At 40.4% G+C, this 23,145-nt stretch overlaps 2 protein-coding genes across 2 annotated transcripts; both read left to right on the forward strand.

Moving 5' to 3' along the window:
* The first annotated feature begins 4,672 nt into the window (after positions 1 to 4,672).
* On the forward strand, positions 4,673 to 10,617 carry LOC103138502 (protein-lysine 6-oxidase-like). Its single transcript, XM_007552710.2, has 7 exons — positions 4,673 to 5,767; positions 6,713 to 6,821; positions 8,011 to 8,148; positions 8,768 to 8,924; positions 9,098 to 9,193; positions 9,302 to 9,417; positions 9,505 to 10,617. Exons 1-7 carry the CDS (start codon positions 4,873 to 4,875, stop codon positions 9,509 to 9,511), a joined length of 1,518 nt encoding a protein of 505 aa, XP_007552772.1. The 5' UTR covers positions 4,673 to 4,872; the 3' UTR covers positions 9,512 to 10,617.
* Positions 10,618 to 12,889: 2,272 nt separating this feature from the next.
* Positions 12,890 to 18,836, forward strand: LOC103138504 (protein-lysine 6-oxidase-like). Its single transcript, XM_007552711.2, has 7 exons — positions 12,890 to 13,986; positions 14,932 to 15,040; positions 16,230 to 16,367; positions 16,987 to 17,143; positions 17,317 to 17,412; positions 17,521 to 17,636; positions 17,724 to 18,836. The coding sequence occupies exons 1-7, from the start codon at positions 13,092 to 13,094 to the stop codon at positions 17,728 to 17,730; spliced, it is 1,518 nt and encodes a 505-aa protein (XP_007552773.1). The 5' UTR covers positions 12,890 to 13,091; the 3' UTR covers positions 17,731 to 18,836.
* The last annotated feature ends 4,309 nt before the right edge of the window (positions 18,837 to 23,145 follow it).

Consider the following 23,145-nt stretch of genomic DNA (forward strand, 5'->3'; position numbering starts at 1 on the left):
GATACTAAGATTTAAAAAATGGGAAATAAACTCTCAAAGTGAGATTTATAGAGTTACTCTATTTTAGAATTGATGTCAGTTTTTTTAAGTCTACAAAACACTCATGATTTAACAAGTGTGGCAATTATATTTTCTTGGAGCCTAACTGGTTTGAAAGCTCTTTTTTTTTTCAACTATGAAATGAAATCATTTGAAAACTTCATTTGCTTTTTTTATTTATTTTTTGTCTGGCAGAAACAAATCTGGAAGGGGATAGAGACCTTTGATGCTAAAATTACAATTAGTAAGTTGGTGGAAACAAATCAAAATATGCACTTTGTTTCTGAAAACGTCTGAAATAAAGTGGGAAAACAGTTTCTGACAAGTATGTAGAACATAATAAAGTTGAAAGATGGTTACAGGATCTGCTGAATGACAATGTTGGCTTCTGTGAATTTTATTAAGCTACTATCTTGTACACTAGTTGGTGTACAATTCAATTTCCCAGACACCTCCATAAAACAATCTAGGGGAAATCACTTAACTGAGACCCTTTGCATCTATTTTAGAAACAGGAAGCGTTCAGTCAAATCACTACTGTACGTCTGTCCTCATGGGTGTTTCCAGTTTTACAACCCCAAAATAACTGTCCTCACTCGTCTTAAGTAGATGCTGGAGTAGGTCACAGACTACCCAAAAGATTTAGGCTATTAGCACAAGCTTATACTCACTTACGGCTCATAGTTCTCTAAGCACGTGCTGCTGGTATCTCCTATATATGTTTCTGCACTACATGTATAAATAGATCAGGATAATTTCACATTTCCCTAAAGAGAACATCATGGTCAAGTGTAGGATATCAGGTAAGTGTTAAATTTAAGCTTCCTCTCTCCAAAGTAGGTGGAAGTTCAATTACTTGAGATACATTTTTTCCCCACTCCCTTAAAGTTTTCAGCTTGCTTTAGTGATTGAAAATAGCTTGATAAAGTTTCCCAGCAGGTATTTCTCTCTCTGACTGCTGCTCCTGATGAATCTGTCTGAAAAAATCTGCTGTGACTCAGGGATCCTGGCCATTTGTTGGCACCTTTTTGCAACAGCAGCCATTCTGACATCAGCTGTAGGTATATGTGATCTGTCATGTGGGTGTCATATGGATGCTGGGTGGCAAGGCGATTATTGTAACATCCTAACAGGTGGTGGCACACAAAGCCCCCTTTGGCTTGGACTCACTGTGCTAAAAGTGACACCAGCATAGATGACGCCTGCCAGGACAAACACAAATAAAGACGCGTTTCACATAATGGAGCATCGCATTTCTGCGGTACGCTGTTGGAATAATTTTCCATCCCCATCAGAGGCGGCCCAGTGTGATTAGGTAGCTCCATTATCCCAAACTGAGTAAAGAGCAGCCTCGGTGCAGAAAGCTTCCTGCAAAAACATGAGCTGATTTCATCTTTCCTCCAGCATAAGACAGAAGCCCTTTCACTATTTCCACCCAAGAATGAACCACAACTCTGAGGACATCTATTTCTGCTTTATTGCTGGTACTCGGTGTCCTCAATTACACATGTAAAAACACTGTAGAACTACGTCCTGTTTTTGTGGGCGTTACACGCCTTTTTTGGAACAGAGTGCTGTGCTGGGTGGTTTTACACCACACTGCATCACAATGAGACGATGTGCATAACGTGCTGCACGCAAGGCGGCGAGGAACACTGGAAACGAGCTTGATTAGAACAAAAGGTCCAACTGGTTTTCTGTCTGCAGAAAACAGTTTTGTGCATTTGGTCCATAATGGTACAGATTCAGAATATGATCGTGTGGACTGTTTAGTGCATGAAAAGTGTCTCTCTTAGTAGTGTAACTAATGAGATGTAAATGAAAGTGGCAGGCTGTAGTAATAATAATAATCTGCTCACAGTCTCAACTGAACCTTTGCCCTGTATTTATGTCCCACCGCAGGCACACATGCACAATGCTTTCCTCCTGTTTGTCACATTCATGCATGTGTACATATATATGTTTAGGCCGTTTAGAGTGAAGGAAGTCTGCTGTTAGTTCTTTGATTACAGAGTGTGCTACTGTCTTTTTTCCCTGTTCCCTCTGACTGTGGCTGCCTGTCTGTCTGCACGTCTCGGCAGCCAGCATGACTAAGGACAAAATAGAAGGAAACAAAGGCAAAGGTGAAAGATTCTCACATTCCTTCAGCGTAGAAACTGTTTATTACCACAATCTGGCAGCGATTAGAGCTGGTGTTTGGTTTTTGTTCTTTTTTGTTGTTGTTTTGCTTTTTGTAGGGCTCATTCAAAGAGAAAAGATCTGAAATATGAGATAAGTAAAGCAGGATCGGAAACTGTTCTCATACGAGTGGTTAAGGTTTTTACAAAGTTGGGGTTTTTTTTACACAAAACATTAGGGGTTATTTATAATAGAAAAATTCATGAAACATTGCACAACTACCCAAAAGCAGTTCTTTATTGTATTTTCACATTGTTCTTTCAAAGTCACCAACTCAAAGTTTTTGCCGCTCACACTATTATATTGAACACTGAACAATCTAAGGACATTTTACACAATGCAAAGTTTGTGTGTGATCTAGATGCCAGTGTTTGGGTAAGCATGTGTGACCTTTGAAGAAGAAACCTTAAACAGTCACCCATAATTGTTGAAGACTAAAGGAAAACATAATGGAGGACAATGCATTAAAAAAGCTTGTAAACCTCATTGAATTGAAACAGTGTGTTAAAAGGGAACGGCTTGGCCAAGATCCCCTCTTAGAAAGAGCCCAAGAAAGTTTTACAGGAAACAATTATTTTAAATTATAGTATTGCAGGGAATTTACAGGGAGTTTGGCAAATAAAACGCATCGGCTTACTTGTTTGGACCAGGATTATACAAGAATCCAATCCTTTGCTTAGATCCTGGTCACATTTCTAGAGACAGGTTACAATAAGGAAAAAATAATTTAATTTAATCTGAGTTCCACAGTTGCTCCAGTCACACTCCAATGTTGCTGACAGCAACATCTTTTTGAGTTCCCTGAGGATCTAAGAGCTGGAAAATTGGCATTATGAAATGCAAACAGTGTCACATATCTGTGTAGATTTTAAAGAGCGGCCTGTTGCTTAACAGCCTAGGATGCCAGCTAAATTAAACTCCACTGTTACGTGTGAGAGGGCTGTAAATAAACCTGACCTTAAAGTAACCCCTACATGAAAAGAGACCTAATTATGTAACATGTATCTAGGAAAAGTTATTGGATGGTTTATGGTTTGAATTTATTCTTAGTAATTCATTGATATTGTATATTAAACATTTTTCGCCTCATCATTGTTTTGAAACAGTGGAAAGGCCTCATATCTGATGAAGACCTCAAGAAACCTTGACTCACACGATTACGGAGGAAATGGCAGATTTTCTGTGGGGACTCAGCGCCCCCATCTGGCAGAAAGGTAAATTAGAACTGTGATCACCGGACACTATTTTTTATTTCTAATACGCTAAGTAGGTTTAAAAAAAAAAACTCACCTTAAATAAATGTTTGGTCTTTGGGCTGTCTGAGCTTAAGTTGTGTCGTTTTAGCTGACACTGACTTTATTGATTTTAACATTTTATGCTGAATTCACATCCCTGTGTTTCCCCCCACCCCTAACGTTGCAGATAAAAAGGCATTGGAAGAAAAATGATACTTAATGTTTTCCCAATTAAAAATCTGAAAAGAGGGCGCCTGTGAATGGTCATTTCCAAGTATTGTCACAAATACTGAAATGTGACTTTAATTAGGACATAATGGCTTCAACTAAAATCCTGGCTGCATCTAGAGTTGTTGTCCTGCTGAACCTCTAACTCACTCAGAAATCTTTAGTAGCCTCTAGATTTTCTTCCAGAACTGCACTTTACTGAGATCCATCAAGACTCCAATCAACTCTCTCTTTGCAGTTTCGCTGAGTCTGCAAAAGGAGCAGCATAATGTTATCACCACCATGTTTTGACATGGGGCAGTGTGTCCTCAGTTAGATTTATTTCACGTTTTTGTATGTTGGCCAAAAAAGATCAGTTTTGTCGAATGGGACTAAACCACCTTCTTCCACATGTTTACTGTTTCCCCCAAACAACCTGTGGTCCGTTAAGGGGATTTCTTCTTCTGAGTTTTCCATAAAAAACACAACTTTCCCCCCTTCAACACACTTTTTCACTTGAGTTTTTGATCCCAAAATGAATGTGAACCTCCGGTGGGTCTTTGGCTGATTCTCTCATGCTCTCTCTATTAGTTTAGGTTGACAGCAATGTCTTGGTTTAAAATTGCACCAAACTCCTCCATTTTATACCATTAGTTTAACCTGTCGAATGTGTTCCTTGGTCTTTATGATATTTTTTGTTCTCTAATGTTGTTAAAACAAACAAACAAACAAACAAATTCTGGCCTTACAAAAAAAATATATTTGCTAGATGATTTCTGAAAAGAACAAGTTTAGGCATGCCACACATTTTTTTTATTTTATTTTATTTTATTTTATTTTTAAATTGTGCCTCTTTGGTCACATCTTCACTGACGCACACTTTAAAAACGATTCTGACCAAGAAGATTTGAACTTATGTGTTATTAGTACAATTCCGCTTACATTAATTGTACATTAATGAGTACTGTTAACGCAATTAATGTCATAACATTCAGAATTTTATTTATTTAAATCTAAAATAAAACTGTTTGCCCACATGGATGAGACTTCCCCCCACGCTCTCCCCTCCTGCCGGTGATGCTGTGCGCAAGTGCGTGACGAAGTCAAGTGGATTTGAAACCTCTCCTCCGGGTCTAACTCGAGTATCCCTCCACTCTCATTCAGTTGTAGTTGTAGGACTTTTCAGGGAGAGAGACTAAAATCTCAGTAAGCCATGGAGAAGATCTGGTTTCTTCTTACTTGCCTTCTCGTTGTCCTGGTGCGTTTAGGCGCCGGTCAGGACCATTTACGCGCGCCTCTTGGCCCCTGGAGACAGCGCATTCAGTGGGAGAATAACGGTCAGGTGTACAGTTTGCTCAGCACTGGGACTCGGTATCGCTTGCCTTCCCAGAACAGGAGACGCACCCAGATGTTACTAACAACAAAAAACTATTTAGACCAAGTCAGCCCTCCTGTTACGCTCATGAGAGCCACCAGAACTAGGTCTATGAGCCTCCAAGGCTCGGATCACTCTGAGCAAAATGACCAAATAGACACGTCGCTTCTCGGAGCAGACGTGCAGTACCTCCTGTCCGCGGATCGGACCGGCACACAGAGTCAGTCCAATGTGGCTGTGGATTACCACTCAAGCCAGGCTCCGGCTAACAGTAGCGCTGCTGTTTTCAGCCAGGAGTTTTCCGGCAGCGGAATCCCCAGAGGAGGCAGGGGTACTGCTGCGGAGGACAGCGGCGCGCAGCAGACCACCGCGCCACCAGCAAGAGCGCAGGACTTAACGCACAGCCAAGTCGATAGAAGCTCCCCTGAGGGCTCGGATTCAGTCCACACATCTGCTCGGGTCAACCTGGCTAGTGACGGTCGAGTCACCCAGCAGACCAGAACGCAATCCCTGACCAGAGTCACTCCAGAGGTGGACGATTCCAGCAACGCTGTTGAGATTCAGTTCCCTCCGAGGAGTCCAGATACAACAGGTGTAGGTGACCCTCGGGATCCGCACAGCATCCACCACAGGAACTCGGTTTTCTATAATGTTTACCCAGCTGACCGCAGGAACAGGCAGAACGCGCGCAACCCACCCGGCACCGGCCACGGCACCAGGTTCTTTCACAACGGTGAGACGAAAAACAGACTGGATAGTAATTAGTTTGTTTGTCCGACATCAACCGTAAACCATGATCCAGAGCCGGTCAAAAGCTTTATGGGGCCCTAAGCAGAATCTTCTAAAACCCACCAGGCCCCACAGTTCAATCCTCTAATATAATATAAACGTTTCTCCGTCATACATCTACCACTGTTATGTTTACAGCTGAAAGATAAATAATATGTGTTCAAAACATTGGAATCATTTTCAGTTTACCAACAGCCATTTCCATACCACATTGGATTTTAAATTACGCTAATTCAGATTCGGTTTCTAAAAGTGTTTTCTTTTTTCAGACTGAGCTCCAAGTTCTGCTTCAGCCAATTTCATTGCATGTTATATTTTTATGTACTCACTCTTCTCACAAATATTTATATAGTGTGCGCGTAATATTTCTGAATGTTTGTAAGTACAACAATAAGAATTTTTATTCTTATGGAAATTCTGTTTTGGCTGTTTTTCAGTTTTAAGTCATTTAACAGAATGCTTCAAATCAGTCCTCAAAGACATGGCTTTAGACAAAAGGATGGAAAATAAATATATTTATTTTGAGAACTTTGTTATTCCTTCTGCTGTTTCACTGATTGTGCTGCAACAAAATGTGCCACCTATAGGAACATCTTTAGCTTGTATCAATAGACCGGTTTACAGTCTATTCCACTGAAGTTATACAATAACAAGTAATTTAATTTGTGTATAAAAAGCCTTGAAACATATTGTAGGAGCATCTTATTCCACCATGCTAATCATAGCATTAGGTTGATTAAATGGGTTATTCAGAGTCGTTTTGGTTTTCAATCACCATCCATCGCGCCAGCTGGTTAGGTTTGACATCCTGTTTGCAACTAAATCACAAGACCAGCCACACAAATTTACATATTTTATCTTTGAGTAACTTACATTTTATTATTTGCAGGTCTGCCAGACCTAATCCCTGACCCGTACTACATCCAAGCAGCCTCGTACATCCAGAGAGTACAGATGTATGCACTTCGCTGTGCAGCTGAGGAGAACTGCCTTTCCAGGTACAGTTATGTTCAACAACAAAAATTCACCATTTTTGTTGTTCTCAGGACCATATACAGTTTTTTTTTCCATGTAGTCATGTTGCAACCACAAACATTTAGATATTGTATTGGGATTTTATGTGGGAGACATCATGACATAGGTAGGGCGTAGCTGTGCTGTGAAGCATTCTTTTCTAGATGTCTTGCAAAGGAAAATCTAAAAATGTGGCATGCATGGCAGTAACATATAATGATTTTAAAAAACTACTCCATTGTTGCTCTGGCTGAATATTTTTGGGTCACTGTTCACCTGGAAACTGAACCTCTAGCATCTTCACAGCATGATGCTGCCGCCATCATGCTTTACAGTGAGGATGATTTATGCAGATGAATCTGATCAGACCTCTTTCCTCCACAACATGTTATGGAAAATGGCAAACAGGACTTTTCATGAGTTTCTTTCTACACTGTCTTTCTTCACTTGTGGTCATCAGATTAAAAGGAGTTGAATATAAATGTTTGCAGGTTTTTATTGTAAAAAAAAAGAAAAAAGAAAAAGGAAAGCATGTCATTATCCTTCAACTTCACAATTCTAATCTATTTTGTGTTAGTCAAACACAGTCCCATAAAACACATGGAAATCTCTAGCTGTAACGTGCCAATATGTGTAAAAGGTTCAAGCTGTAGGAACACGTTCTCAGTGCAATGTGTATCTAGCTGTTCACGCGGACTTGTTCAACAAATGGGATTAAATTGGAGTTAATATGTTTGAATTTGTCCATTTGATTGGCTGCCATTTGAAGAATTAACGAAGACAGTCATTAGGACTGAGGCTGCAACATGAGGATAGCTGGCTGTCCTCATGCTTGTTGGCTAGTTGGATGTAGCAGCTCAGTGGCAGAGCGGCTGCGCACAAACCTGGCCACTGCTCAGGATTTCTCTCCTCTGATCGGCGGAGGATCTAAGGAGCCGCGCTGCCAAGGAAAACAAACCCTGAAATGAAAGGCAAAAGGATTTCAGAGCTGAAAAGATAAGCCACCAATTCATGACTCAAACCCAGCACTGCAGTAAATCTGCTGCGCAGGGCAATCAGAGGGAATTTAAAGTGCAGTGAAGTGTATGTCAGGAGGATGGCGTTATGTAAAGATGCGGTTATTCAATCCTGCAGGTGCTCTGAGTAGCTGACTTGGATTTCCTTTCTCTGCAGGTCTGCATATCGTCCGAGCGTGAGTGACCTGGAGTACAGAGTCTTGCTGCGCTTCCCACAGAGAGTGAAGAACCAGGGAACTGCAGACTTCCTTCCAGTCAAACCCAGACATGAATGGGAATGGCACAGCTGTCACCAGTGAGTTCCCTCATAAAAACATCTAACAGCCCCAGCTCATAAAGGTAAAGAGCAGGAAATCAACCCATCCAAAACCAGTCAAAGCAACATCCACTTAGAAAGAGTGCCGGTAATAATAACACATGCACACATATGAGCAACTCAAGTTTTGTTTTCTTTGTCCCAGAATACAAAATGTCCAATTAAGTGATGTTAAATGTGATGAGGAAGTGAGACAACCAATGAAATGAGAGGAAGATAGATTGTCTTTTCCACACTCTGGTCAGCGACTTTTCAATTTTGGTCTAATCTGACCAGAGCACTTTTTGTGTCCGTTAAACGCTTTTGGCCAGCTGCCTAAAGCCAGGAATATTATGTTTAAAGTGTGCATGTAGACATCTGAATCAGCAGATTAGCAAACAATAAATGGTTTGCCTACTATTGATCAAGGCACTCTTAGAAAAGTCTGGTTTCTTGAAAGCAAAACAAAGTGATTAGGGATGCCTCAAGACTTTTTTGCACAGTACAGTACTGTCCCCTTTGCGACAACTCACAGAAACCTTAGTTTCCACAGCGTGTTCAGCTCAAACCAGCCCCCCCTTTTCTGAGTGTGTTTGTTTGCATGTCCGACTCTCTGCAGACATTACCACAGCATGGAGGCCTTCAGTAACTACGACCTTCTGGACGTCGCCACTGGACAGAAGGTTGCTGAGGGACACAAAGCCAGCTTCTGTCTGGAGGACACCTCATGTGACCCGGGAGTACGCCGACGCTTTGCCTGCACTGCTCACACACAGGCTAGTCTGCACGAATGTTACTCACTTTTTGTCATTTCTACTTTATAATTTCATCTTATTGTTGGTTTTAGATCATTTACTGGTGTTTAAGTCTCATTTCCTGAACATATAAAATGCATTAACCCAGCATTTAAGCAGAAAACATGAGTAAAATGAGCTTGGTTTGTTTTAAGGGGCTTGGTCCTGGATGCTATGACACATATCATGCTAACATTGACTGCCAGTGGATCGATATCACTGACGTGCCACCTGGAAATTACGTTCTGAAGGTAGAACTGCAGATCAAAACAGCTGCTTCCACATTTCATTGATTTACCTCTGTAAAATTTTTATTTAACCAGAATCTATCTTGCACGTCACCGTTTTCTGTTTGCCAGGTGACGGTGAACCCCTCCCAGCTGGTCCAGGAGTCTGACTTCTCCAACAACGAGGTCAGGTGTGACGTCAGATACACGGGAAGCTACGTCCAGGCAAGAAACTGCAGGATTGTTGTGTAAGTCCAACGCGTAGCGCCTGTTTTTTCCAATGTGACTCGAGCAGAGACAACTTAAAGTTAATCAGTGTCGTCCCTGTTTTCCAGGAGCTGACCTGCAGAAGACACAGACGTGTGCTTAGTAACCTTTAGTTGTTCTTCAAGTAAAGCTGCTACTGTTTTGATGCTGTTTCATTGTTTGCTACTCTGTAATCTTTGTATTTATGACACACTTCCTACCACACATATTGGCAACCCTGTTAAAAAGTGTCAAAAGACTCAAAAATAAGTCTTTTATTGCAATAGTGTGACCTCACACTGAGAACCTTAGTAAAATTCATCCTTTAATTTGAGTACATTTATTCAGTTTCCTCTCTCCTTTACCGTAGTTAAAGTAAGTGCTGAAGATCTCATTTTACCTTCCTTTACATCAATTACAAGTGAAGACACTCCCTACATATTCTGATCACTGTAAATCAATAAGTTAAGCATTTTAAAATGCTATATATTACATTTATTTTACAGGAATGGCTTGGTATAACAATAAGTGAGGCACTGGTAAATTTTGCAAACAATAATTAGCAAATTTTAGTTAATTGGTAATTCCTGCCCCCTTCTTAAAAAGTGTTCTGGATTTATCCTCATTTTGCTACAGTGGCAAAAGAAGAATGTATTAAAACACGTTTTATGAATCTATTCCAGACTTATTCATATGTGTGCAAGAAAATGTGTTTCCTAGATTTACATAAGTGTCAGCTATGAAGTAAAAAGCCAACTTTGCCTTATTTCTGTATTTCTAGTTGTGTGACTTTTTTCTTTCTGTCTATTTTAATGTATTTTATTGCAATGTTTGCTTTTTTTATGTTCTGGTTTGACCTGGTTTGGCACTTTGATTTTCACTCGTGTTTTAAAAAGGGCTTTATAAATAAAGTTGAGGTGAGTTTTAGTAGACATTGCCCAGTCTTTTCCACTGCGAGATTGAGCTGATAGAACAATCTTTTGAATTTTCTGGATTTCTGGTGAAACACAGGGAGGCCATTCACGACAAATTTTGAAGCAGAATTATTCCTGCTGATGAAAACATGCAATCACCAAAAACTGAGGAGCATTTTAATGTTGGGCGGTTCATTGCTTGACTCCTCTGAGAAATAGCTGCAATTATTGCACTTTGCATGTTCGTGTCTGGGAAATAGCAGGAAAATAAACACTGCATCACACCAAGTGCCTGTTTGTGTGTATTTGTTGTGCTGCGTTGCAGCGGGTGACTGATTGGGAAAACATTCATCTGGCAACAGCTCCACGTCAGTCTCCTGGGAATGTCTCGGTTTATTTGCACTTTGTCACCAGGTTTTGGTGGCACGCTGTTTAGAAGCTGGCATGTCAAAGGGTATAAATAATAAATGAAGTTTTTGTTTTTGTTGAACAATGCTCCCTTTTTGCCTCTTTTTAATTTTGTCATCCAATAAAAATACCCCAGACTTAAACACACAGAGTTTGTTTTTCATGCTTTTATATCCTGCCACAANAATTGAAACAGTGTGTTAAAAGGGAACGGCTTGGCCAAGATCCCCTCTTAGAAAGAGCCCAAGAAAGTTTTACAGGAAACAATTATTTTAAATTATAGTATTGCAGGGAATTTACAGGGAGTTTGGCAAATAAAACGCATCGGCTTACTTGTTTGGACCAGGATTATGCAAGAATCCAATCCTTTGCTTAGATCCTGGTCACATTTCTAGAGACAGGTTACAATAAGGAAAAAATAATTTAATTTAATCTGAGTTCCACAGTTGCTCCAGTCACACTCCAATGTTGCTGACAGCAACATCTTTTTGAGTTCCCTGAGGATCTAAGAGCTGGAAAATTGGCATTATGAAATGCAAACAGTGTCACACATATCTGTGTAGATTTTAAAGAGCGGCCTGTTGCTTAACAGCCTAGGATGCCAGCTAAATTAAACTCCACTGTTACGTGTGAGAGGGCTGTAAATAAACCTGACCTTAAAGTAACCCCTACATGAAAAGAGACCTAATTATGTAACATGTATCTAGGAAAAGTTATTGGATGGTTTATGGTTTGAATTTATTCTTAGTAATTCATTGATATTGTATATTAAACATTTTTCGCCTCATCATTGTTTTGAAACAGTGGAAAGGCCTCATATTTGATGAAGACCTCAAGAAACCTTGACTCACACGATTACGGAGGAAATGCCAGATTTTCTGTGGGGACTCAGCGCCCCCATCTGGCAGAAAGGTACATTAGAACTGTGATCACCGGACACTATTTTTTATTTCTAATACGCTAAGTAGGTTTAAAAAAAAAAACTCACCTTAAATAAATGTTTGGTCTTTGGGCTGTCTGAGCTTAAGTTGTGTTGTTTTAGCTGACACTGACTTTATTGATTTTAACATTTTATGCTGAATTCACATCCCTGTGTTTCCCCCCACCCCTAACGTTGCAGATAAAAAGGCATTGGAAGAAAAATGATACTTAATGTTTTCCCAATTAAAAATCTGAAAAGAGGGCGCCTGTGAATGGTCATTTCCAAGTATTGTCACAAATACTGAAATGTGACTTTAATTAGGACATAATGGCTTCAACTAAAAATCCTGGCTGCATCTAGAGTTGTTGTCCTGCTGAACCTCTAACTCACTCAGAAATCTTTAGTAGCCTCTAGATTTTCTTCCAGAACTGCACTTTACTGAGATCCATCAAGACTCCAATCAACTCTCTCTTTGCAGTTTCGCTGAGTCTGCAAAAGGAGCAGCATAATGTTGTCACCACCATGTTTTGACATGGGGCAGTGTGTCCTCAGTTAGATTTATTTCACGTTTTTGTATGTTGGCCAAAAAAGATCAGTTTTGTCGAATGGGACTAAACCACCTTCTTCCACATGTTTACTGTTTCCCCCAAACAACCTGTGGTCCGTTAAGGGGATTTCTTCTTCTGAGTTTTCCATAAAAAACACAACTTTCCCCCCTTCAACACACTTTTTCACTTGAGTTTTTGATCCCAAAATGAATGTGAACCTCCGGTGGGTCTTTGGCTGATTCTCTCATGCTCTCTCTATTAGTTTAGGTTGACAGCAATGTCTTGGTTTAAAATTGCACCAAACGCCTCCATTTTATACCATTAGTTTAACCTGTCGAATGTGTTCCTTGGTCTTTATGATATTTTTTGTTCTCTAATGTTGTTAAAACAAACAAACAAACAAACAAATTCTGGCCTTACAAAAAAAATATATTTGCTAGATGATTTCTGAAAAGAACAAGTTTAGGCATGCCACACATTTTTTTTATTTTATTTTATTTTATTTTATTTTTAAATTGTGCCTCTTTGGTCACATCTTCACTGACGCACACTTTAAAAACGATTCTGACCAAGAAGATTTGAACTTATGTGTTATTAGTACAATTCCGCTTACATTAATTGTACATTAATGAGTACTGTTAACGCAATTAATGTCATAACATTCAGAATTTTATTTATTTAAATCTAAAATAAAACTGTTTGCCCACATGGATGAGACTTCCCCCCACGCTCTCCCCTCCTGCCGGTGATGCTGTGCGCAAGTGCGTGACGAAGTCAAGTGGATTTGAAACCTCTCCTCCGGGTCTAACTCGAGTATCCCTCCACTCTCATTCAGTTGTAGTTGTAGGACTTTTCAGGGAGAGAGACTAAAATCTCAGTAAGCCATGGAGAAGATCTGGTTTCTTCTTACTTGCCTTCTCGTTGTCCTGGTGCGTTTAGGCGCCGGTCAGGACCATTTACGCGCGCCTCTTGGCCCCTGGAGACAGCGCATTCAGTGGGAGAATAACGGTCAGGTGTACAGTTTGCTCAGCACTGGGACTCGGTATCGCTTGCCTTCCCAGAACAGGAGACGCACCCAGATGTTACTAACAACAAAAAACTATTTAGACCAAGTCAGCCCTCCTGTTACGCTCATGAGAGCCACCAGAACTAGGTCTATGAGCCTCCAAGGCTCGGATCACTCTGAGCAAAATGACCAAATAGACACGTCGCTTCTCGGAGCAGACGTGCAGTACCTCCTGTCCGCGGATCGGACCGGCACACAGAGTCAGTCCAATGTGGCTGTGGATTACCACTCAAGCCAGGCTCCGGCTAACAGTAGCGCTGCTGTTTTCAGCCAGGAGTTTTCCGGCAGCGGAATCCCCAGAGGAGGCAGGGGTACTGCTGCGGAGGACAGCGGCGCGCAGCAGACCACCGCGCCACCAGCAAGAGCGCAGGACTTAACGCACAGCCAAGTCGATAGAAGCTCCCCTGAGGGCTCGGATTCAGTCCACACATCTGCTCGGGTCAACCTGGCTAGTGACGGTCGAGTCACCCAGCAGACCAGAACGCAATCCCTGACCAGAGTCACTCCAGAGGTGGACGATTCCAGCAACGCTGTTGAGATTCAGTTCCCTCCGAGGAGTCCAGATACAACAGGTGTAGGTGACCCTCGGGATCCGCACAGCATCCACCACAGGAACTCGGTTTTCTATAATGTTTACCCAGCTGACCGCAGGAACAGGCAGAACGCGCGCAACCCACCCGGCACCGGCCACGGCACCAGGTTCTTTCACAACGGTGAGACGAAAAACAGACTGGATAGTAATTAGTTTGTTTGTCCGACATCAACCGTAAACCATGATCCAGAGCCGGTCAAAAGCTTTATGGGGCCCTAAGCAGAATCTTCTAAAACCCACCAGGCCCCACAGTTCAATCCTCTAATATAATATAAACGTTTCTCCGTCATACATCTACCACTGTTATGTTTACAGCTGAAAGATAAATAATATGTGTTCAAAACATTGGAATCATTTTCAGTTTACCAACAGCCATTTCCATACCACATTGGATTTTAAATTACGCTAATTCAGATTCGGTTTCTAAAAGTGTTTTCTTTTTTCAGACTGAGCTCCAAGTTCTGCTTCAGCCAATTTCATTGCATGTTATATTTTTATGTACTCACTCTTCTCACAAATATTTATATAGTGTGCGCGTAATATTTCTGAATGTTTGTAAGTACAACAATAAGAATTTTTATTCTTATGGAAATTCTGTTTTGGCTGTTTTTCAGTTTTAAGTCATTTAACAGAATGCTTCAAATCAGTCCTCAAAGACATGGCTTTAGACAAAAGGATGGAAAATAAATATATTTATTTTGAGAACTTTGTTATTCCTTCTGCTGTTTCACTGATTGTGCTGCAACAAAATGTGCCACCTATAGGAACATCTTTAGCTTGTATCAATAGACCGGTTTACAGTCTATTCCACTGAAGTTATACAATAACAAGTAATTTAATTTGTGTATAAAAAGCCTTGAAACATATTGTAGGAGCATCTTATTCCACCATGCTAATCATAGCATTAGGTTGATTAAATGGGTTATTCAGAGTCGTTTTGGTTTTCAATCACCATCCATCGCGCCAGCTGGTTAGGTTTGACATCCTGTTTGCAACTAAATCACAAGACCAGCCACACAAATTTACATATTTTATCTTTGAGTAACTTACATTTTATTATTTGCAGGTCTGCCAGACCTAATCCCTGACCCGTACTACATCCAAGCAGCCTCGTACATCCAGAGAGTACAGATGTATGCACTTCGCTGTGCAGCTGAGGAGAACTGCCTTTCCAGGTACAGTTATGTTCAACAACAAAAATTCACCATTTTTGTTGTTCTCAGGACCATATACAGTTTTTTTTTCCATGTAGTCATGTTGCAACCACAAACATTTAGATATTGTATTGGGATTTTATGTGGGAGACATCATGACATAGGTAGGGCGTAGCTGTGCTGTGAAGCATTCTTTTCTAGATGTCTTGCAAAGGAAAATCTAAAAATGTGGCATGCATGGCAGTAACATATAATGATTTTAAAAAACTACTCCATTGTTGCTCTGGCTGAATATTTTTGGGTCACTGTTCACCTGGAAACTGAACCTCTAGCATCTTCACAGCATGATGCTGCCGCCATCATGCTTTACAGTGAGGATGATTTATGCAGATGAATCTGATCAGACCTCTTTCCTCCACAACATGTTATGGAAAATGGCAAACAGGACTTTTCATGAGTTTCTTTCTACACTGTCTTTCTTCACTTGTGGTCATCAGATTAAAAGGAGTTGAATATAAATGTTTGCAGGTTTTTATTGTAAAAAAAAAGAAAAAAGAAAAAGGAAAGCATGTCATTATCCTTCAACTTCACAATTCTAATCTATTTTGTGTTAGTCAAACACAGTCCCATAAAACACATGGAAATCTCTAGCTGTAACGTGCCAATATGTGTAAAAGGTTCAAGCTGTAGGAACACGTTCTCAGTGCAATGTGTATCTAGCTGTTCACGCGGACTTGTTCAACAAATGGGATTAAATTGGAGTTAATATGTTTGAATTTGTCCATTTGATTGGCTGCCATTTGAAGAATTAACGAAGACAGTCATTAGGACTGAGGCTGCAACATGAGGATAGCTGGCTGTCCTCATGCTTGTTGGCTAGTTGGATGTAGCAGCTCAGTGGCAGAGCGGCTGCGCACAAACCTGGCCACTGCTCAGGATTTCTCTCCTCTGATCGGCGGAGGATCTAAGGAGCCGCGCTGCCAAGGAAAACAAACCCTGAAATGAAAGGCAAAAGGATTTCAGAGCTGAAAAGATAAGCCACCAATTCATGACTCAAACCCAGCACTGCAGTAAATCTGCTGCGCAGGGCAATCAGAGGGAATTTAAAGTGCAGTGAAGTGTATGTCAGGAGGATGGCGTTATGTAAAGATGCGGTTATTCAATCCTGCAGGTGCTCTGAGTAGCTGACTTGGATTTCCTTTCTCTGCAGGTCTGCATATCGTCCGAGCGTGAGTGACCTGGAGTACAGAGTCTTGCTGCGCTTCCCACAGAGAGTGAAGAACCAGGGAACTGCAGACTTCCTTCCAGTCAAACCCAGACATGAATGGGAATGGCACAGCTGTCACCAGTGAGTTCCCTCATAAAAACATCTAACAGCCCCAGCTCATAAAGGTAAAGAGCAGGAAATCAACCCATCCAAAACCAGTCAAAGCAACATCCACTTAGAAAGAGTGCCGGTAATAATAACACATGCACACATATGAGCAACTCAAGTTTTGTTTTCTTTGTCCCAGAATACAAAATGTCCAATTAAGTGATGTTAAATGTGATGAGGAAGTGAGACAACCAATGAAATGAGAGGAAGATAGATTGTCTTTTCCACACTCTGGTCAGCGACTTTTCAATTTTGGTCTAATCTGACCAGAGCACTTTTTGTGTCCGTTAAACGCTTTTGGCCAGCTGCCTAAAGCCAGGAATATTATGTTTAAAGTGTGCATGTAGACATCTGAATCAGCAGATTAGCAAACAATAAATGGTTTGCCTACTATTGATCAAGGCACTCTTAGAAAAGTCTGGTTTCTTGAAAGCAAAACAAAGTGATTAGGGATGCCTCAAGACTTTTTTGCACAGTACAGTACTGTCCCCTTTGCGACAACTCACAGAAACCTTAGTTTCCACAGCGTGTTCAGCTCAAACCAGCCCCCCCTTTTCTGAGTGTGTTTGTTTGCATGTCCGACTCTCTGCAGACATTACCACAGCATGGAGGCCTTCAGTAACTACGACCTTCTGGACGTCGCCACTGGACAGAAGGTTGCTGAGGGACACAAAGCCAGCTTCTGTCTGGAGGACACCTCATGTGACCCGGGAGTACGCCGACGCTTTGCCTGCACTGCTCACACACAGGCTAGTCTGCACGAATGTTACTCACTTTTTGTCATTTCTACTTTATAATTTCATCTTATTGTTGGTTTTAGATCATTTACTGGTGTTTAAGTCTCATTTCCTGAACATATAAAATGCATTAACCCGGCATTTAAGCAGAAAACATGAGTAAAATGAGCTTGGTTTGTTTTAAGGGGCTTGGTCCTGGATGCTATGACACATATCATGCTAACATTGACTGCCAGTGGATCGATATCACTGACGTGCCACCTGGAAATTACGTTCTGAAGGTAGAACTGCAGATCAAAACAGCTGCTTCCACATTTCATTGATTTACCTCTGTAAAATTTTTATTTAACCAGAATCTATCTTGCACGTCACCGTTTTCTGTTTGCCAGGTGACGGTGAACCCCTCCCAGCTGGTCCAGGAGTCTGACTTCTCCAACAACGAGGTCAGGTGTGACGTCAGATACACGGGAAGCTACGTCCAGGCAAGAAACTGCAGGATTGTTGTGTAAGTCCAACGCGTAGCGCCTGTTTTTTCCAATGTGACTCGAGCAGAGACAACTTAAAGTTAATCAGTGTCGTCCCTGTTTTCCAGGAGCTGACCTGCAGAAGACACAGACGTGTGCTTAGTAACCTTTAGTTGTTCTTCAAGTAAAGCTGCTAATGTTTTGATGCTGTTTCATTGTTTGCTACTCTGTAATCTTTGTATTTATGACACACTTCCTACCACACATATTGGCAACCCTGTTAAAAAGTGTCAAAAGACTCAAAAATAAGTCTTTTATTGCAATAGTGTGACCTCACACTGAGAACCTTAGTAAAATTCATCCTTTAATTTGAGTACATTTATTCAGTTTCCTCTCTCCTTTACCGTAGTTAAAGTAAGTGCTGAAGATCTCATTTTACCTTCCTTTACATCAATTACAAGTGAAGACACTCCCTCCATATTCTGATCACTGTAAATCAGTAAGTTAAGCATTTTAAAATGCTATATATCACATTTATTTTAGAGGAATGGCTTGGTATAACAATAAGTGAGGCACTGATAAATTTTGCAAACAATAATTAGCAAATTTTAGTTAATTGGTAATTCCTGCCCCCTTCTTAAAACGTGTTCTGGATTTATCCTCATTTTGCTACAGTGGCAAAAGAAGAATGTATTAAAACACGTTTTATGAATCTATTCCAGACTTATTCATATGTGTGCAAGAAAATGTGTTTCCTAGATTTACATAAGTGTCAGCTATGAAGTAAAAAGCCAACTTTGCCTTATTTCTGTATTTCTAGTTGTGTGACTTTTTTCTTTCTGTCTATTTTAATGTATTTTATTGCAATGTTTGCTTTTTTTATGTTCTGGTTTGACCTGGTTTGGCACTTTGATTTTCACTCGTGTTTTAAAAAGGGCTTTATAAATAAAGTTGAGGTGAGTTTTAGTAGACATTGCCCAGTCTTTTCCACTGCGAGATTGAGCTGATAGAACAATCTTTTGAATTTTCTGGATTTCTGGTGAAACACAGGGAGGCCATTCACGACAAATTTTGAAGCAGAATTATTCCTGCTGATGAAAACATGCAATCACCAAAAACTGAGGAGCATTTTAATGTTGGGCGGTTCATTGCTTGACTCCTCTGAGAAATAGCTGCAATTATTGCACTTTGCATGTTCGTGTCTGGGAAATAGCAGGAAAATAAACACTGCATCACACCAAGTGCCTGTTTGTGTGTATTTGTTGTGCTGCGTTGCAGCGGGTGACTGATTGGGAAAACATTCATCTGGCAACAGCTCCACGTCAGTCTCCTGGGAATGTCTCGGTTTATTTGCACTTTGTCACCAGGTTTTGGTGGCACGCTGTTTAGAAGCTGGCATGTCAAAGGGTATAAATAATAAATGAAGTTTTTGTTTTTGTTGAACAGTGCTCCCTTTTTGCCTCTTTTTAATTTTGTCATCCAATAAAAATACCCCAGACTTAAACACACAGAGTTTGTTTTTCATGCTTTTATATCCTGCCACAAGCCACATTTCCTCTATAAGCAGATATGCTTTTAAACTCTCTAGACTAAATATGCATTAATTGCAGCAAGATTTATATTTCAGCAGTGTTCAAAATCGTGATTAATGTAAAGTCATCTAAAAGTAGCTCGGGATGTTTATGCAAGAAACATGCAAGCGTTTTAGAAGTGAGTTCATGGAGTTTTCCATTCAAAGGTATTTTTGGCTCACTTTTCTAAGGTGCTTTGCTGTTTTATTTTCAAACATATAATCTCATTACTCTAGATTGAAACCCATTTCATTCATCCTCTTACCCAAACATTGCCTCTTTGTGGAGCTCACGCCTTCTTTGGCCCCCGAAGAACCGAGCCACTGCAGTGGGTCTGAGTGTGATGGAGAGTCTCCGGGTGCTGTTTGCTCAGGGCAGGGTGGCGTGCCGAGCCTGCAGGCCGTGCTGCAGGCCGATCCTGTGAGAGATGGCGAGGAGAAGAGAAATTCCACAGATCCGGTGACGGCCAGGAAAGCCCGTCTGCTAACTGCTGACCTCAGTGTCTCCTCAACTCCGTTGTTGTTATCGTGGGCTGCCCGTCTGCACGGCTGCGCCCAGAGGACCTACTGTCTGAGACTGTCGGTCGGCATGTCCGAGCCAACAGGGCAGACTGCAGGGATGCTAAAGAGATGCCAGTTTGTTTTTTAAACAGACCAAAAAGAGGACCTGAATTAAGGAAAGTTTATTTCTAATGCGCCTTGTAAGCTTGCTCTTCACAAGAGACCAATTCTTCATTTGATATTTGAGATAGCTAAGGTGGATATTCACAGCTGACTGGCAGTTTCATGGCAAAAAGTTGTGTGTAGCACCAACAGAAAAACTAAAATACCAGCCAAGGATTTGATTTATCCTCTTGGTGCCATTAGTCAGATAATTTAAAAGACACCTGAAAGACACCTACTGTTTTTTCGCGGGATAAACAATTTGCTTCCTCTCCCCCCATTCTTTGTACTTGGTCTAAAAGATGGCTGTTCTAGTGGTCTGAACGACTGGCCACTTTAGATCCGATTGTTTGTACTTAGCCAGAAAGACAGCCATCTCCTGCTCTGATGTAAAACGAGTTGCTACCTTAGCTCTGATTGTTTGTCAGAAAGACAGATAGACAGGGTTTCTTTTGCAGAGTTACTTCAATCTTATCTAGGGATTTATTTTAAATTGTAATTTTAGATTTAACTTTCAACTTAAGAATCAAACATAAAAGTCTAACTTTAGATGTAACCTAAAATACAAAAGCAGAGTTAGTTCTTACAGGTTGTACTGGCAGTATGTATTAAAATATTTAATGTAATTAGTATTATTTATTTAGATTAGATTTTTTTGATGTGTTTTATAGATTAATTGAATGATGGCCTGTGTAAATTGAATGGCCATTCAATTTGTCAAATTGAATGGCCATTCAGGTTTTAGTTGTTTTCTTTTTCTTTTGATGTTTGTTGCACAAAGTTTGTTGCGACATATCAACTACATTTCAATCAGTGAAACTGTATTTTTTTTTTCTTAAATACCCCCTCTCATGGAGACTTACTTACATCTTCTGACAACTAGACCAACTTATAAAAACATTGACTAAGTTTGCTATTGGTGCAATTTACCTTAAAAAAAACGAAACATACCCACTACACAACCATGCTCCAAGGATGCAGGCAGGGGGAGAGGACGCAGATTGGGTAGACCACTAAAGAGCAAGAGATAGGTGTCTTTCTGGCTGAGTACAAACAATCGGAGCTAAGGTAGCGAGTCGTTCAGACCACTAGGACAGCCATCTTTTAGACCAAGTACATAGAATGGGGGGAGAGGAAGCAGATTGCCTATCCCACAAAAGAACAGTAGGGGGGTGTCTTTCAGACTCAACAAGAACAGTACAGGGCAGTGCTAAAGAATTACAATAAGTCATTAACATCTGCTCTATCTCATGACGTCAATAGTTACCACCCACTGTGATGAGAGGTGTGAAATTCATTAACATATAAACATACCCCCTTAACACTTCTCACCCTCTCTCCCCCTATTTGTAATATTCATATTCATAATCTGTCATAAATCTTTATTGAAGGGAGTACCTAATCTAATATCTCTTAAATGACCAAGAGATGCAAAGAGACCTTCTGTCTTTCTTTTTGCCACTCTTCCTTAAAGACCAGATTAATGGAGTGCATGACTAAAGTTATCCAGCCAAAAGATTTGTTCATTGTTGTTCCAGGTCTCTCTCAGGTTGCTCCTCAGTAACTTCACACTGCTTTAAAATGATCAAAAACGTCCTTCCTTACATGTCTGCGGTGCTTCCTGGTCTGCATGATGGTGTTTGTACAGAGATGAAGCAGAACATCTGGACTTATACTGAGGATAAATTACAAACAGGTGGTTTCTATTTACAACTTTGGTGAGCTTGGAAGTTTAAAGCTTTTTCTTCCACTTCTTATGCTCTACTTTGTATTTGTTCATCACATGAAATCCCACTTAGATAAATTAGAGTTTGTAATGTGACAAAACATGAAAAAGTCAAAACAGTGAAAATGCTTTTGCAAGACTCTGAAAAAGTGAAAAGTACCAGAAGACATTCAAGTATAAATAAAAACTGGATTAAACAAAATTCAATGAATTGAGATTTAAAAAAAAGAGGGAAGTGATCACATGATGAAAAACCTGCAGTGTCCATAACACGAACTCTCTAAACGTCATCGGTTCAGATGCAGCTCATTAAAACTATCTAAAATACAAACTTAACATGCCACTGAGGCACAGAAATGTGTTGGGCTTTAGAGCTGCCCACTGTGTGCCGAGTCTGAAGCACTGAGTTCGCATCATTAGTGAAATAATTTGGCGCCTTCTTGATGCTGACGTTCTGTTTCTCTGTCTGTGGCCCGTGTTTACCTTCCAGGGAATTGTTTGTTGGCACCAAGGAGTGAAAGCTATGTGTGCAAGTAGAGGGGAAATTAAATGAGGAAATCATTTTCTCTCGTCTGACACAGTCTTGTGTCTGATGTAGAGCAGACAATATTTGCCCGGAAGAACAAGTAGTGCCGTATGTGAGTTTGACCAGTCGCACATCATTGCATCTAACAGGAGCTTTCCCTGTCTGAAGATGGCTGTTTTGAGTTGCTGTATAAATATCAAAGTACTTAGCTGAGTGAATGCATCCTGTTTTTAAAATTTCTTGGGCCGACTAGTTTAACTTGGCAGAAAAGTTCTCCGGCTGAGGAGGAGGAGGAGATGTCAGGCAGAGTGCACAGAAGGCAGATTTGGGTGAAAAGGTTGACAAGCTGAAATTCTCTGGTTGTTTTGTGTTTAAATATTTGGTCCAAATGCTTACAATGTTTTGTGGACTTTGCATGTGAGTGCCAGACAACGTTAGGATGTCTCCTCTCGAAGGAAACATGTTCACCTGTGGATGTTTAATGGCTCCAGAGACATAAAGCCCACATAAGAGGAGCCATGCAGAAGAAGACCTCAGGAAAACCGTCTCCTGTGAGACAAAATCACGTCAGTTATTGCATGTGTGACATGTTGCATGTTTTTGGCTTTAAGCGCTTGTCTGTCACCAATTTGTGAGGAAAAGGCATTTATAATTGAGTATACCCTGGAAAGAAATGGTTACAGACATAAATGGAAAAAATAAACTCAAATACAGATTAATATAAAAATTAAATGGAAATAGATATATTATTATCAATAAAATAAAATGATATTTAGAGACAGAAAGTCTAAAGGTATAATAATGAAGGAGTCTGCATCAACACATTCCTAGAATAAAGGAATAATTATGTCCTACTCAGTTGCACATTTCTTTGAATCTGTATTGTATTTTTATGCTGTAAATTTGCCATTTCTGTACATAATTTTTTCTTTTTATATGTATACCTCTATGCATGTTTCCACTTTGCCTGTCATTTTGCTGCTTTTCTATTCTATTCTGTTCTATTGTATATTTTGAAAATAATTGTAAAATACACCTAAATCATATGAATACTTTTTGAATGAC

The sequence above is a fragment of the Poecilia formosa genome, unplaced genomic scaffold (genome assembly GCF_000485575.1).
Source record: "Poecilia formosa unplaced genomic scaffold, Poecilia_formosa-5.1.2 Scaffold52, whole genome shotgun sequence".
NCBI lineage: Eukaryota > Metazoa > Chordata > Actinopteri > Cyprinodontiformes > Poeciliidae > Poecilia > Poecilia formosa.